The sequence below is a fragment of the Tubulanus polymorphus genome, chromosome 6, assembly GCF_964204645.1.
Source record: "Tubulanus polymorphus chromosome 6, tnTubPoly1.2, whole genome shotgun sequence".
Classification (NCBI taxonomy): Eukaryota; Metazoa; Nemertea; class Palaeonemertea; order Tubulaniformes; family Tubulanidae; genus Tubulanus; species Tubulanus polymorphus.
This window is the reverse complement of record NC_134030.1, coordinates 2,202,981-2,219,713: the sequence shown is the minus strand read 5'-3', so window position 1 is coordinate 2,219,713 and position 16,733 is coordinate 2,202,981. Positions and strand designations below refer to the sequence as shown.

General features: G+C 37.2%; 1 protein-coding gene across 1 annotated transcript; it reads right to left on the bottom strand.

Annotated features, from left to right (window-relative positions):
• Positions 1-559: 559 nt before the first annotated feature.
• LOC141906930 (uncharacterized) lies at positions 560-16,477 on the bottom strand. Its single transcript, XM_074796427.1, has 19 exons — positions 16,118-16,477; positions 15,723-15,813; positions 15,209-15,296; positions 14,648-14,744; positions 14,455-14,563; positions 13,971-14,108; positions 13,703-13,886; positions 13,301-13,394; positions 13,116-13,214; positions 12,935-13,025; positions 12,205-12,343; positions 10,557-10,653; positions 10,336-10,475; positions 9,595-9,720; positions 8,969-9,120; positions 3,594-3,777; positions 3,394-3,509; positions 2,744-2,925; positions 560-1,749 (listed from the first exon to the last, which is right to left on the bottom strand). Exons 1-19 carry the CDS (start codon positions 16,218-16,220, stop codon positions 1,568-1,570), a joined length of 2,412 nt encoding a protein of 803 aa, XP_074652528.1. The 5' UTR covers positions 16,221-16,477; the 3' UTR covers positions 560-1,567.
• Between the last annotated feature and the right edge of the window lie 256 nt (positions 16,478-16,733).

Below are 16,733 nucleotides of genomic sequence, written 5' to 3'. Positions count from 1 at the left end.
ATCCATACCCCAGTCATATGGTCATCCATACCCAGTCATGTGGTCATCTATACCCAGTGATGTGGTCATCCTTTCCCAGTCATGTGGTCATCCATACCCCAGTATTGTGGTCATCCATACCCAGTGATGTGGTCATCCATACCCAGTCATGAGGTCATCCACACCCCAGTGATGTGGTCATTCATACCCAGTGATGTAGTCATTCATACCCAGTGATGTGGTCATCCACACCCCAGTGATGTGGTCATCCATACCCCAGTGATGTGGTCATCCGTACTGAGTTATGTGGTCATCCATACTCCGGTGATGTGGTCATCCATACCCAGTCATTTAGCGATCCATCCATCTTGTGCTCAAATTCCTCAATGATGTGTACTAGTATGCAGTTCTACTCAAAACTAAGTCTAAGAACAATCAATGTTCAAATATGTATTAACTTTATTCGTGTTTATTGGCAATTCAAAATATATAATGATATAAAACAGCATCATCAACAACTCAAATAATGTATAAATCAACTTAAAGAAATGTGAAAACATAAAAAATCTATTACCGGTGTAATCATAAATATAGAATTTGAACATATTACCCTCGTTTTTTAAAACTTGAAGCTTCTTAAAAATTATCATGTACAAAAACTAATTTGATATATCGTAACGTCATAAGAACATATATTCAACATTCACTCCTATATAAATAATGGAACTAATTGTGGTCATACTATACATGAAAATAGGAATAGAATAAAATAGAATAGTGCGAATTGCACCTTTTCAGAGTCTGGAAAGTTTTCCTCATGGACGGAACCCTAATACTATGATTACTACCATTACTATTATTCGATAGATGCTTTAGCTACATCTACACGAAATATCACTACTGATTCAATTCCAAACCGATCAAACAATTCATTCCACATTGAACAATTTCGAAGATAAATCATGAAAACGGGTAAGAAAAATGATAATGACAATGTCTTGGGTAGTTATGATATATCATCAATAGTTATGATATATCATCAATAATTATTATATATTATCAATAGTTATGATATAGCATCAATAGTTATGAAATATCACCGATAGTTATGATAATTCATCAAAAGTTATGATATATTATCAACAGTTATGATATATCATCAATAGTTACGATATATTATCAATAGTTCATAGAATTTCTTTGAAATATAAAGAATTTATCACAGTTTCTATCAACAAGTTGCTGCCATAAACGAAGCCCCTGGAAAAATCAAGTCTAATCAGCACCTTCAAATATGCCTCTTACAAATAGATAACTATTTACAAAAATTGAAGCAGTAATTATACATATACAATTATGAAATTATTAGGTGAAATTTGGCAGAAAATTATGGCTTGTATATAGAAAATACCACACTTAGAAATAAAGAAATTCCGAAATGCTTCTTTGAGCTCATTTATTTTACTCAAGGAAACATTTCAGACTCTTCACTCTAATTCTAAGTACGATATTTTATACTATTGTTACAATTCAATGGACTTAAAGAGTGTTTCATCAATGGTTATAATATGGCTTATTGTGTTCGGTTTTAGTGCGATTCTAATTCAGGTTCACTCGCGTCGTCATATTGACTGTTTTCATCATCCGCTACACCGTACTCATCGTCGTTCTCATCATGCGCCTCCTCCTCATCTCCTTCGTGGACCGTTTCAGCAGCAGCTGTATCCGCGGTATCGGTAGTCGCTAGTAACATTGATCGGTTGTCTTTACCTGCACGAAGAAATATCGAAAAAAACATATGAAATCGAATTCAATCACCCTTCGTATCCTACTAATGCTAGCATGCGGTTTTGTCATGGAATAGATTCTAGAAATTCTGTCCAAATAAATGAGTACAAGCTTGACATGTTAGCCGCTAACTATGAGTTAACTTGCAGTTCCAGTTCAGCCATCATTGCCACTATGAGATACCTCATAGTTCCAATTCAGCCATCATTGCCACTATGAGATATCTCATAGTTCCAGTTCAGCCAGCATTGCCACTATGAGATATCTCATAGTTCCAATTCAGCATCATATCTTGTAACTGATTTTTTTAATTCACAGTTTGATATTTAAAGGCAAAAGGATTAACACAGTCCCGATGAGTTGCTAATGTAAATGAACTCTGCCTCATTATTGATGTCCATTGGGTCATTTTGAACAGTGACTTACTATTGACACTGTATTATGCCAATATGAATACGAATATGAATACGCACTACAAGAAAAATACACGGGTAGCGCCACCTGGGAAGAAACAGGGCAGCAGGACTCTCTTTCAGAGCTGCTACAGTATAGTAGAAACAGACCGTTAGTCTGAGTGAAAACCGCTTTAAGCAAACAAAGAACAAATTCTATAACATACAACGCAGAACTTTTACCTTTTGTCGGGAATTGATATTAGTTCGGTGGTTTTCAATGTTAGATTTATATTAATAATGTATAAGTACAACAGCACAAACTCATGGTAGTATGAACATATCCTCTAGCCTGTTATTCAATTGACAATAGTTTTCATGTCATTGGTAATTCAAAGTTTTCAGGATTAAATGTATTCAAATTCAGTATATCAATTTGTGACTGTACAATTCACAGCTTGGCTTATAAAAGTCTGACTATTCTGCAATGAAATCAGTTCTACATATATCAACAACCAGAGTTGACTTCTGTCTGTCTGTCTATACCGCCACCTAAGGAAGAGGGTTACAGTCAGCCACCATACCTTTATCTTGTGAGAGGCGTTTTTTCTTACGCGGTAATTTCCACGCATTCCACATGCGGATCGATTTATCCCACGAAGCCGATACGTATTGATTACGTTCGGGTATATGCATGATGCTGCGTACGGCGTCTGTGTGTCCGATATTAGTCTGTACGAGTCTGTGATGTTCAGGATCATAAACTCTACAATTAATCAACCCAAACATTATTACTATTATAAATGAAACATGCGCAGTAAATAAGGTTTTACATTGGATATTGTTAGTTGTATGATGTAAGTTGTCGAGAGAAATCCCACAATAACGAAGCCAAGAAATTCTATATCAGAAGAGGTTGTATGTTGTATGTTGTATGTTGTATGTTGTAAGCTGTAATCAATAATACCTTCATAATCAGTGCAGAAAATAAGATTGTACATTGTATGTTGTTAGTTGTATGTTGTATGTTGTAGATTGTAAAAATAAAACAGTCAAAAACCTTCATAATCAGTGGAGAAAATAAGATTGTACATTGTATGTTGTTAGTTGTATGTTGTATGTTGTATGTTGTAGATTGTAAAAATAAAACAGTCAAAAACCTTCATAATCAGTGCAGAAAATAAGATTGTACATTGTACATTGTATGTTGTTAGTTGTAAGTTGTAAGTTGTACCTGATATATTGTTGTATTCCGGCCACTACGCTTCCATTGATTTCATCAACGCACATGCTACAAACAGCGCCTTGAGTCGATAAAATAGTTTCACATTCATTCATACCATCTCCGGCCTATAAAATATAAATCCAGTTCAATAAACTCCACACTACCAAATAAGGCAGAGTTCATCAAAATCATTAGAAAAAAATACAAACCCAAATTCGTATGGTTCCATCTTCTGACCCTGTAACCCATTTACTTTTCACTTTATTCCACAATACGCAGGTGACCTCTCCTTCGTGTCCTTGAAGTGTATTCAATAAAACCATCTTCGTTCCTGTTGTCGAAAACTTGCGAATATAAACCATTTTATCGCTGGACGAATACGCGAATTCCCCCCTGAAAAAAACATTGTATTAGAAATACATCACGTGAAAATTGAAGATAAAACCCACAATTACAAAAACTATGCTGATGTTTTACTCAATTCTACGAGCCATTCTCAATGACAGGTCGGATTTAGAAAAATTCCAGGGCTCGGTTTTATAGATTTTTATATCAATTTTAACCGAGGGGATTTACTTAATTGAAAAAATTAATTCAGTTAGCCCCAGATTTTAAAGTTCAAGTTAATACTAGTCTATAAAACCAGGTCGAGAAGAACGGAAAAGGTATTTCTCGGATAAAGCATCAATGTTAAAGGCCACTAGTCGGTCCCACCATTAGTGTTAAGATATTTTTGAAATTCATCCTAAAAGATACAAATTCCAAGAGCATGAATTTACAGGTTATAACTGTTACTCATTGTGGACTTGAAACTGTTAATTACTAGGAAATATTGTAATTCGATACCGCATGAATTCAATGCGTTTATCAAAATATTCAACAATGGAAAAAATGGCATTGCATGACGTTTCAAAAAACAATACGCGCACATTTTCTGCGTGTTTTAAAAAAGCGAATCTGATGTCATCCAATCTGATATTTCATAAACTTGCACGATCTACTATTGTTTTTAGTTTCGTGTTACTCCCCCAACTGCGAGGACCGGTTCGACCAATCGAGAGCTTCAGGGCAAAAGAGCAGCTTCACATGCAGCGAAATCGATTTAATGCCTTCGTTTTCATTCGGTTCGTGCAAAATTAAAACATGAAATCGTCGAAATGTGAAGAGTTTTAGAAATATCGAAATACAAACAGATTATTTTCTACAGCTATCACAGTTATCATCTGACAAGATATAACTGAGAAAATGCACGAAATTCAGCAGCACTAATGATATTAAATTAAATAATGCCTTATCTTTTGGTGCTGTGTTCACATGTCACCCCTGAAGGACTGGGTTCATTGCTGACCCAAACTTGATTTTGCCTATTTCTGTTAGATACATGTACAACTTTCTTATCAGGCTAAACAAAAATGATACCTTGTTTCTCCGCAGCGGCCGGGTCATTTTTGTAAAATATGATAAAATTTATAAACAGTTCATTTCTATAGCGGCCGGGTCTGTTATGGTAAAATTGATCACGATTTTTAAAAAAGTAATGTATAGGGTAGATAGGCGGCCGGCCGGGTCAACATTTAAGCTCAGCAGGGCGGAGAAACAAGGTATCAATTTTTTTTAGCCTTATGATTGATTATTTAGTCTCATTGTTCTGGATTGCAGGCGCGGTTCAGACAGTTATCTTTACAACACGGACTCAATGGACTCAATGTACGTGATGAGGACAAAATCAGTATTCCTGAAGATGACTATTAGGATAAAGTTAAAACGTAGTTGAATAAACTACACTAGCTCAAGGAATACAGTATTCCTGAAGATGACTATTAGGATAAAGTTTAAACGTTGAATAAACTACACTAGCTCAAGGAATACAGTATTCCTGAAGATGACTATTAGGATATAGTCGAAACGTTGAATAAACTACACTAGCTCAAGGAATACAGTATTCCTGAAGATGACTATTAAGATAAAGTCGAAACGTTGAATAAACTACACTAGCTCAAGGAATACAGTATTCCTGAAGATGACTATTAGGATAAAGTTAAAACGTAGTTGAATAAACTACACTAGCTCAAGGAATACAGTATTCCTGAAGATGACTATTAGGATAAAGTTAAAACGTAGTTGAATGAACTACACTAGCTCAAGGAATACAGTATTCCTGAAGATGACTATTAGGATAAAGTTAAAACGTAGTTGAATAAACTACACTAGCTCAAGGAATACAGTATTCCTGAAGATGACTATTAGGATAAAGTTAAAACGTAGTTGAATAAACTACACTAGCTCAAGGAATACAGTATTCCTGAAGATGACTATTAGGATAAAGTTAAAACGTAGTTGAATAAACTACACTAGCTCAAGGAATACAGTATTCCTGAAGATGACTATTAGGATAAAGTTAAAACGTAGTTGAATAAACTACACTAGCTCAAGGAATACAGTATTCCTGAAGATGACTATTAGGATAAAGTTAAAACGTAGTTGAATAAACTACACTAGCTCAAGGAATACAGTATTCCTGAAGATGACTATTAGGATAAAGTTAAAACGTAGTTGAATAAACTACACTAGCTCAAGGAATACAGTATTCCTGAAGATGACTATTAGGATAAAGTTAAAACGTAGTTGAATAAACTACACTAGCTCAAGGAATACAGTATTCCTGAAGATGACTATTAGGATAAAGTTAAAACGTAGTTGAATAAACTACACTAGCTCAAGGAATACAGTATTCCTGAAGATGACTATTAGGATAAAGTTAAAACGTAGTTGAATAAACTACACTAGCTCAAGGAATACAGTATTCCTGAAGATGACTATTAGGATATAGTTCAAATGTTGAATAAACTACACTAGCTCAAGGAAACATTTCAGAGTATTTTTATTCTTTGTGTGCAGGGATTTTATATTAACTTTACAACATGTGCTTCATCGATAATGGTTGTAATGAGGACAACATCAGTATTCCTGAAGATGCCTTTAAGGATATAGGCCTAGGCGAAACATTGAATAAACTAATTAGTGTGTAGGGATTTTATATTATCTTTAAAACACGGACTCAATGTGTTTCATGAATGATCATAATAAGGACAACATCAGCAGTATTCCTGAAGACTACAATTAGGATATAGGTGAAACATTGAATAAACTACACTAGCTCAAGGAGACATTTCAGACTCCTATCATTCTTAGTGTGCAGGGATTTTATATCATCTTTACAAAACGAACTAAGAATGTTTCATCAATGGTTATAATGAGGACAACAACAAGGAGACATTTCAGACTCTTTTTATTCTTAAGTGTGCAGGAATTTTCCATCAGCTCGGAATTTGCCCGATTTGATCAATGTTTATAACGACAGGCAACATCAAGGAGACATTTCAGACTCTTTTTATTCTTAAGTGTGCAGTGATTTTATATATTTCAGACCCTTTTTATTGTTAAGTGTCCAGGAATTTTACGTCAGCTCGGAATTTGCGCGCGTAAACATTTACAAAACATCACTTTCAGTTGAACGCGGAAATACGACAGACGAACGACGTATACCGGAAAATTCACTGTGTAATTGAATATGTTAATATGCGTACATAGCCAGTATAGATCTAACAGATTATCCATGTCTCGAGCGGAGACTAGGTGAGGATTACGCACCACGTAATGTCCGAATATCAACGCCGAGATCATCGGTAACGTGAACAGGATGAACATAGTCGAAACAAACATCAACGTCACGCTGATCGATCTCTCTTTACGACTGATGGTGGCGCCACCGCCGTGGTCGAACGCGTTCGCGCGTAACAACGCGTGACAGATAGACGCGTTTAACACGAGCAGCACGAACGCCGGGGTCAGGAAATACCCGACGATCCACACGACGAACGTCATCGCGTAGATAATATCCGGATTAACCGAGCGGTTCTCCGTGCATACCAGTTCGTTACCGGGACGATTGAACTCGGGCGCAACTTCAAACATGAAAACACTTCGCGTTTCTAACACGGCGATCACAACAGACGCCGCGAGCAGACGCTTTAAACGCGTACGCGGCTTCATCATGTGACGCTTCGAAAACAATGGATATCGCACGGCGACCAGACGCTCGAAGGTCATCACCACGGTAACGAACGCCGATAAAGACAACGTTAACGATATAACGTAATAGAACGATTTACACGCGAAGTTACTGGCGCCGGGGACGTCGAACGAGTACCGACCTCCGGTCAGCGACGACAGACCTTGATCGAACCAGAAAAATAACTGAGTAAAACAGACCGTCCAGTCGATACACGCCAGGTAACACAGATACACGACGCCCGGTTTATTCAGTTTACCGACGCGCGTGAATACGACGACCGTCAGGGCGTTACCGACCAGACCGCTGATTACTAGCGGCAACGACACGTAACGCACGAAGAAATCTTTAACGACGCGAACGTGTTCTAAACCGGAGAATCGATCGGTTTCATTCATCATCGCTAAAATGTAGATCAAAATTTTATACAGAAACGATGATGACGCGTCTAATTCACCACATTCATTATTGGTTCGAACCCTAGTTACCCCTAGAACAGTGTGAATAACAGTTGATCTTACAAAGCTTGATTCATACAATTCTTTATCTTAGATCTTAAGATGAGATCCTCCGTTGCCATCGCCGTGTCAATGTTTGGTGGTATACCAGTTTATACCAAACCAGAAAGAATTAAAATAAACATCTTGTGTGAATACTAGCTCTTACTGGTTACCCCTAGAACAGTGTGAATACCAGCTGATCTTACTGGTTACCCCTAGAACAGTGTGAATACCAGCTGATCTTACTGGTTACCCCTAGAACAGTGTGAATACCAGCTGATCTTACGGGTTACCCCTAGAACAGTGTGAATACCAGCTGATCTTACTAGTTACCCCTAGAACAGTGTGAATACCAGCTGATCTTACTGGTTACCCCTAGAACAGTGTGAATACCAGCTGATCCTACGGGTTACCCCTAGAACAGCGTGAATACCAACTGATCTTGCATGGAACCTGTGTGTCAGGAACAATAGCTACACACTACAAGTGCTACTCACTACAATACAGAGCGTGCATGTTATCACATGACGCATGTAAACTGACAACTGATCTCAGCAAGACAACTGATCTCAGTAAAATCCATCATTGCATTGATAACTTTCACAAGCGAGCACCTGACAACTGATTGGCTTAGATTGAAATGTCACATCATTCAGATGAATATGTTCACCTGATGAGTAGGATATTATAATTTAGTTGAAATGTTGTTGAAAAAACTACGTACTAGCTGAAGGAAAAATTTCACTCATTTTATCTATCAGATAAAGCAGTCATGTTAAAGGCCACTAGTGGGGTCCCAGGGGTCCCTTCATGATAATGATTGTGGTGTTATATCGCGTTTCCATAGACTAGTCACTGTCTTTTTAGAATCGAAAATGGAATTTTGTTATTTGTTAGAATCTTGTAATTGAGGATTTTTCAGTTTATACATGTAGGCAATCGCTTGGACGAAACCATGATTACCGAGAATTGTTGCACAAAACAAAGATTGCATGAATGAATGAATGAATACCTGGAAGGACTGTAAGCCATAGATATAATAACACCGTCACACGCTAGTTCTACATGTTCCAAACTAGTTTGAGATGAATTCCTGAACGTATCGTGCAGTTTACCCTTCTTCAAATCCCAGATACAAATTCTTCGGTCCCATCCGGCGGTTAACTGAAAAACAAAGCAATACCAGCACGTTTAAAAACCAGACCCAGTTCGACGGTTTATGGTTCAGTTTGACTCTTAGGCAAATCTTACGCAACTTTTCATTGAACTTATTCCCAACTACAAACTCCCTACCGGCCGCTTCTATCAGGTTTACAGATTACAAACTCTCTACCGGCCGCTTCTATCAGGTTTACAGATTACAAACTTTCTACCGGCCGCTTCTATCAGGTTTACAGATTACAAACTCCCTAGCGGCCACTTCTATCAGGTTTACACATTATACTATTCCGGATTAGGTAGAGTGTATTTTGGTCAAGGAATTAACGCGCCAAAAGAGAATTCCAAAATCGGTAGAGACCAATCAAAACCTGCCTTAGTTCACAACTGAGGATGAAACTCAGTCTCGTGAGTTCAGAATCATGAGAAATAAACTGTAGTTACTTTCAATGTGTGTATATATATATAAGAGTAACGTACCACGTATGTAGTGTTATATCCGCAAGCTTTACCGATCACTTCCATACACGTAACACAACTCATGTGTTCGGATAAAACATATTTACAAATAAATCCGGCGACTCGATTCGTTACTGAATCTTCTTCCTGCAAATAAACAACACGAAATATGCGATCGAACAAGACCTTGGGTTGCGCTAGTTGTGAGGGAACGTTTCAGTTCAGGGCAGCAAATTTTGTAATCAGAAATTACTAGGGTCAATGATGCAGAAACAGACAAGGCACGTCAGTTCTATAGATTTAAGCTAAGTTTGATTGTATAGAGTTAGAATTAGTTCATTATGAAATACTTTATTCAAACAGTCAAATATTGTAACAACTGTGGGACTGATTTCACAGTTTTCCATTAGATTTGACTTAAGAATTAAAATTAGTTTAATTTCAAATGTTTTTACTGTAGAGTCAAATCTTATATGAGAACTTCGGAACTGAATCCAGGGAAAAACGCACTAGATAATTGGATGGTTGTATCGAAGCAGTTGGCGGACAGGGTTTCCAGTGGTAAGGCCAGGACCAAAAGAAGTACTAAGAAGGACTTTTTCGGCAATTTTAGACCCAAAAGGAAGTCTGCTAGCTGCTAGGAGTCAGATCGGTGGTAGCATGATCTGTATGCATTTTTGGGTATTTCGACCACAATGAGAGTGGTCACTGGTCAATGAGTGAATTAAATAAGTTCTGACAATTTTTGGATTTGAAACATACGTTGACAGCTTTGTGATTGTTTGGCAAAAGTTCCGAATCCGGATCCAACAGTATTGAATATTTCTGTATGAGATAATCAGCATCTACAGGTCGCATGTTCTTTAATACTTTCACCGCCGATTCATCGAAACCCCAAACATCTAAAACCAGACAGCGAGTTACAGAGAAAGAGACGAATAATGAATGCGTAAAAAGTGACGGGAATAAGAAGTACAACTCACATATATTACTGTCCTCCGACGCTGCTAAAATGTAGTCCAAATCTTCGACAAATAAAATCTTCAATATGGTCGTGTTTGGATGATTGTGAGTAGAAACCTTAAAGAAATATACGTATTATTACAACTGATAAACCTGAACAACTGACAGCTTCATAATTCACTGAAATAATTCACTTATTGACCAATAACAAGCCTTACACATTTGTAAGCTAGCCACGTGGTCAAACCCTAAGTGGGAGGTGTTGGTTGTTTGTATGTGTATCAGGTGACCAGCCATGGACCAATCAGGGGCCAGTTGCTCAAACCTGGTGGATGAATACCATAGGGACAATTGAAATTACAGCGTTGTCCACCGAATAACTCTAACCAACTTTGAGCAACTGACCCCAGAATCCCAGGGTTTGTCAGATGACCAGCTCCAGGCCAATAATGAGCTAGGTTCTAAGACAAGCACGGGATCATTGATTTATTACATACGCATTAGGGAAGGGGAGTGGTAAGTGCAATTGCGTACTGTAATGCTTAATGTATATGAAAAATGGCCGATTTTGCGTACAGAGGGGGAGGGGGGGTTGAAAAATTCAAATTTTATGCGTACATAATCAATGAATGACCCCCACTCAAAACCAATCATCATTTTGAATGATCCTTAATTAGATTTACCAGTTCTACTAAAACATTCATTCTAAAGCGCAAGGTTTAATTATACTGAAATAAATAAGCACACAAGCAGCAAATTGAGACTGATCAAAAATATCTACCACTGCAAACAAAAATCTAATACTATTTTATTCCTAAAATGGCTAATTAAAAGCAAGAGCTATTTATTAGCTACAGTTATCACGAATAAGGGAAAAACTAAAAATGGTTGCACACAAACGCATGTGGGACTGGGTTCTAACGGGTCTAAAGCATTCAGTTCCACTACGTGAGCTGATATTCTGTAGTGTGACCGCAGGGGAACAACGGCGGAACTGAATTCATTTTCGTCGAAACTTACTCGCGCTTTTTTCATCGTTTCTTTCAATTTCCGGTAAACTGGATTCTCAAACATCTATTTTATACACGTATAAAAACAGCTCATTTAACTATGATACGGACAGAGACAGAGAGAGAGAGAGAGACTATAACTAAAGCTATGTTCACAGGAAGACTTTACTATACAGAGGTCTTGCAGCCATATGTACTTTTTTCCAGGTGACTACGCGAGTCCTGTCTCCAGCACTAACTAGCAAACAAACTATGACATCACGTGCAACACTTCTATAGTGAATGACTGCTCAATTCATTGAAACACTTTTCCCAATATCTTGTTAAAATCTACTTAAAGATAAATGTTATGTTTTCACTATTCAGTCTTTTAAGTTTAGTGAGTATTCCTTAAGTTCATGATTGTTATAATTGACACTAACTCAATAAATATGATATATTAGTACAGTGATATTTACTGTGTTAAATTGAACACATCACTGCAGTGTCTGATGCTGAGTGAGTGAGCTGCGAATGATTCAAATACAAACCTTCAGACCATGAGCCGATGGCTAGACACAAAAAATAAAATTACTCGTAAAAATTTTGAAAATTACAAATTGAACTTCGATATTCTCATCGCATTCAGTTGAATAGAAATGAAAGTTTGAAAACTTACAGGAGGGATGATCGGTTTATTGAAAGCATAATGACTGGTAATGTTTGATTTCTGATGGTGTTCAACGCCGTGTTTATCTGAGTTCAGATTATTTCGAGTTTTGAACATTTTCGTGTCATTGAGGACCATCGTTTCTTTACTGAAATCAAAAAGTTCAAGTTACGGTTAAATTAAGAAACCTCACTTTACTCGGATATGGCCACCTTTTGACCAACTCAGAAAAAAACGAAATCATTTTTGTGACCTCCTTACAAATTTTCCTACACTTGGCTTACTACAGACCAACTTGGCTTCTTATGCCGGTCCCAGTTTGTCAAAGTTAGACGATTTTTACTGTCGTTCCTTAAGGCAACTTTTTCATTTTTCAAGGACTTCATCAGCACATTTGGATAATTAAAACTACAATGGGTAATGACTGCAGTTTAGGATCACCTCCATACTTTTACGTTACTAAGGGTTGGTGACAAAAACTAGGATTAGGATTAGGATTAGGATTAGGATTTTATTTACACTCCAACCATTTCTATGGTACATGGAGGGAGACTTATACAAAGTATACAATATTAACAATATATACATACACTATTTACAACATACTAATTATTGGAGGGATCTATATACATCTAAGCCTAATTTTTTAATGAATTTTGCAAGGTGGATCGTAGGATTTTTTAGAATATCAAGACCTAAACTGCAATCACTCCACCTGGTGCGATTCATGGTTACTAACCTATACATGAAATGATTGGATTGCATTCGTTCCCATTTAATGATAGCTCCATCGTGATCTCCACTGAATATTAATAATGGCACTTTATGAGCTATAAATAAACAAAAACAAATATTAACACTGAAATCTAACCAAGAACTGTAGAATTTCATCCAACGATGGCGTTTTACTGAAAACTTACTATAGCACAAACTCTCAATCGGAGCCCGACATTTCAGAGCTGTTATACACCCGGACGACTGGTATTTCCACACGATCAAGTGGCGCCGACTGGTGGACGCTTCAAAAAATAAACAATACATTATCAAATACACAAAACAACCATCGACTTTCTCAACTACTGAGAACATCATGAGTTAAACGTACCGACAACTTGATTCAGTTCCGGGAAAAACTTGAGACATTGCAAATGGTATTTTTCCTCTTCTTGAGTTTGAAAAGTTCCGATGAAATCTGAAACCTGTATGAAATAGTAATACAGTTAACGGGAAACCTGTATGAAATAGCAATACAGTTAACGGGAAACCTGTATGAAATAGTAATACAGTTAACGGGAAACCTGTATAAAATAGTAATACAGTTAACGGGAAACCTGTATGAAATAGTAATACAGTTAACAAGAAACCTGTATGAAATAGTAATACAGTTAACGGGAAACCTGTATGAAATAGTAATACAGTTAACAGGAAACCTGTATGAAATAGTAATACAGTTAACAGGAAACCTGTATGAAATAGAAATACAGATTACACAAATCCAAATACTTACATTATCACCGGATTTCGGATCGAACAGTAAAGCGTATGAAGTTCCTCCGACGGCCCAGATCGTTTTATTACGAGGCACGTAACACACCCCTGAAACTGTTGCTAGGAAACCCTCTAAACGATGTACCAATTTTCCGTCCTGCGACCAGATTTTAACGGATTTATCGAACGATCCCGTCACAATCCTGAATCATACAAACAAACATTCACTATTTTATAGTTTAAACACGACGCGTTTGAAGTTGAATATTTTCGGATGATATTTTCACCAGTTGTTATTTTCGTTGTCTTTCGCTAAAACTAAACAGGAGATTCCGGCGTCGTGAGCTTGAACGTTAACGTAAAGAGGTCGAATAGTTCGGTTTCCTGTGTATGATGAGTCGTAGATTATCAGTTTCTGATCATAACTGAAAAATATCATCATGATTATCATTATTAAGTACAGGAAGGGTTAGACTGGTTCATTTTTTCATATAACTAACCCTGCCGGGTTCAGTTTTGATTATTGTTCCCATTGAAAACGTGAAGTACCCAATGTGGCAATTTAAGTTTAATTGTTTAAGTTTAAATGAACTCAAATCTTTAGTTTTTCATAAAACTAAAGATTTTAGTTCATTTAAACTTGAACAATTAAACTTTAATCGCCACATTGGGTACTTCACGTTTTCAATGGGTACAATAATCAAAACAGAACCCGGCTCCTAAATCTCAACCTCATCAGCGCCCTCGGTTTCAAGTGATGTATTTACTCACCCGCCAGTGTAAACTCTTCCCTCATGACACACGACACATTTAACTATGTCAGTGTGCTCTTTCGCAATATACTGAGTTTGCAGATTTATAATGTGACCGCATTCTTTATCTACAAAAAAACGATAATTTCATAAGAAAAATGAATAAACTGATCAAGAGGAGGACGTGGGACGACGATTAAAAGTTCTCTTACTTTCATCGAGATCGAAAACTCTGACGCTTCCGTTAACTCCACAAATCAGTTGATGCCTTCGTGGATTTATAGTCATACAATAAACTGGACATCCGACCTGTCAATATATCAAAATTTATTTGCTTATACTTTTTACGTATTCTATACAAAATGATCGTGTAAATGAACTAATTTATGTCAGAGTTAGTGATATGATTTAGTTATTAATTCACTTGTTACATATTCTAATTGATATTCAGCCAAAGATTTGATATCAATCATACAACTGACTGTCACATCAATTAGTTCATTTAGATTATCATATTGTATCGCGCTATGCAACCATAGACTACCGTTCACCGCTGAGTCAATTGCCTCAGATTATCGCTAACCGCCTGACAATATATTACCCATTTTCTTACTCCAATTCATCGAGATCCGAACCCATCCCGTGGTACCTCGAAGAGATGACTGGCAAACGCACAAGTCTTCTGTAACATTCAACACTTGAATGAAATGGCTCTGGTACTGAGGTAGGGAGGATCAGATTGGACTAATCTAAGCATCTCTAATCAAACTTACGTATATCTTATCATAGATGCCTCCACCAGGAGCCCAGGCTATTATAATACCATCATTAGCGGCTGATAACATGAGTTTAGATTCGTTCCTACAAAATATTCAACCTACACCATTTGAATAACATGAATGAGATCTGTTCAGGTCTAAATACTACGTTAAGGTTATAAAAGCTGTTTAACCCAATAAACCGCAGCGTCACCTATAGTTTGAAGGACTAACTTTTGACCAATGGTTTACCAAATCTATACAGCAATAGAAAGCCTGTATCTTCAAAATAATCAATGTTTGTAATGCATCATTTTCAGTAGTTTTCATACTGCATTTCTACTTAATCTTTACATGCAAATTCAATTGGCGAATTAAGCGTTTGTTATTCTGGAACATATATATGAAGTTACGGCATCTAATGGGTTAATCCGAATCATTTTAGACCGAAGAAATCCATCTGGGATGAACCTGCTCAACCAGTTAGCAGTCAGAATGCTGCTAATAGTGAGATACAGGCAGAACTTACCAAAATAAGAAGTCAGTAATCCAACCTCGGTGTTCGTGAACCGCTTGTACGAGTTTTCCACCTTCAGATTCCCAGATCTTTATCACGCCATCTATTAGTGATAAAAACAATAATAAACAGTGTTTTTTTGAAAAGTTTTTAACAAGCACCTCGTCTTAATTAGCCACATTATTTTAAGTCAGGCAATTTTGATATCTGACATACGGGTTACCAGGTTACACTTCATAGTTGATATGGATTAATTAAGTCTGTATAATTACAGACCAGGGACCAGCTGTGCAAACATTCTCACAGAGAGACTAATTAGGCCATAAACTAGGATCTCCTGGCGCTGAATCCGAGATTTTCTATACCAGTCCCAGCTTTCTTGAGGAGGATGCAACAATGTAACAAACCTTCACAACCCATTAATATTTCACGTCTGCTCGGGTTGTAACCGAGGGCGGTGATAGTTCGTGTGTGAGTTTCCCTCAACACGTACTGCTTCTCCATCGCCATTATTACAGCAGCAGCTTACACAACGCACCACCAGTAACAACAGTGTATCACCCAGCCTCCTCGCTCCTCCCAGCGCGAGCACCCGACCTGCAGCTTTTGACGTAGGCCTATCCAACGAATTAGATTATCACTGATTGATACTATTAAACGCAGCATCGGCAAAACAGCTGTACTATTAATGCACCGTATCACAGCATTCACAGCAGCACCAACCCGAAAAACAAAAAAAAAGCAGCAATTGAAATTTATTTACTAAACTCCTCCAGGCAACGACAATTCAAAACGGAACATGTCACACGTAATACATTACAATCCTGGTACGTACAATTCAACATAATTTATTGAAAACTCGACCGCCAGAGCCGCTTTTTATCCAATCTAACATATTTTATTGAAAACCGACTGCCAGAGACGCGTTTTCTCTAATACAACACATTTTATTGAACACCCGACTGCCAGAGACGCTTTTAGTGCAATCCAACACACGTTATTGAACACCCGACTGCCAGAGAC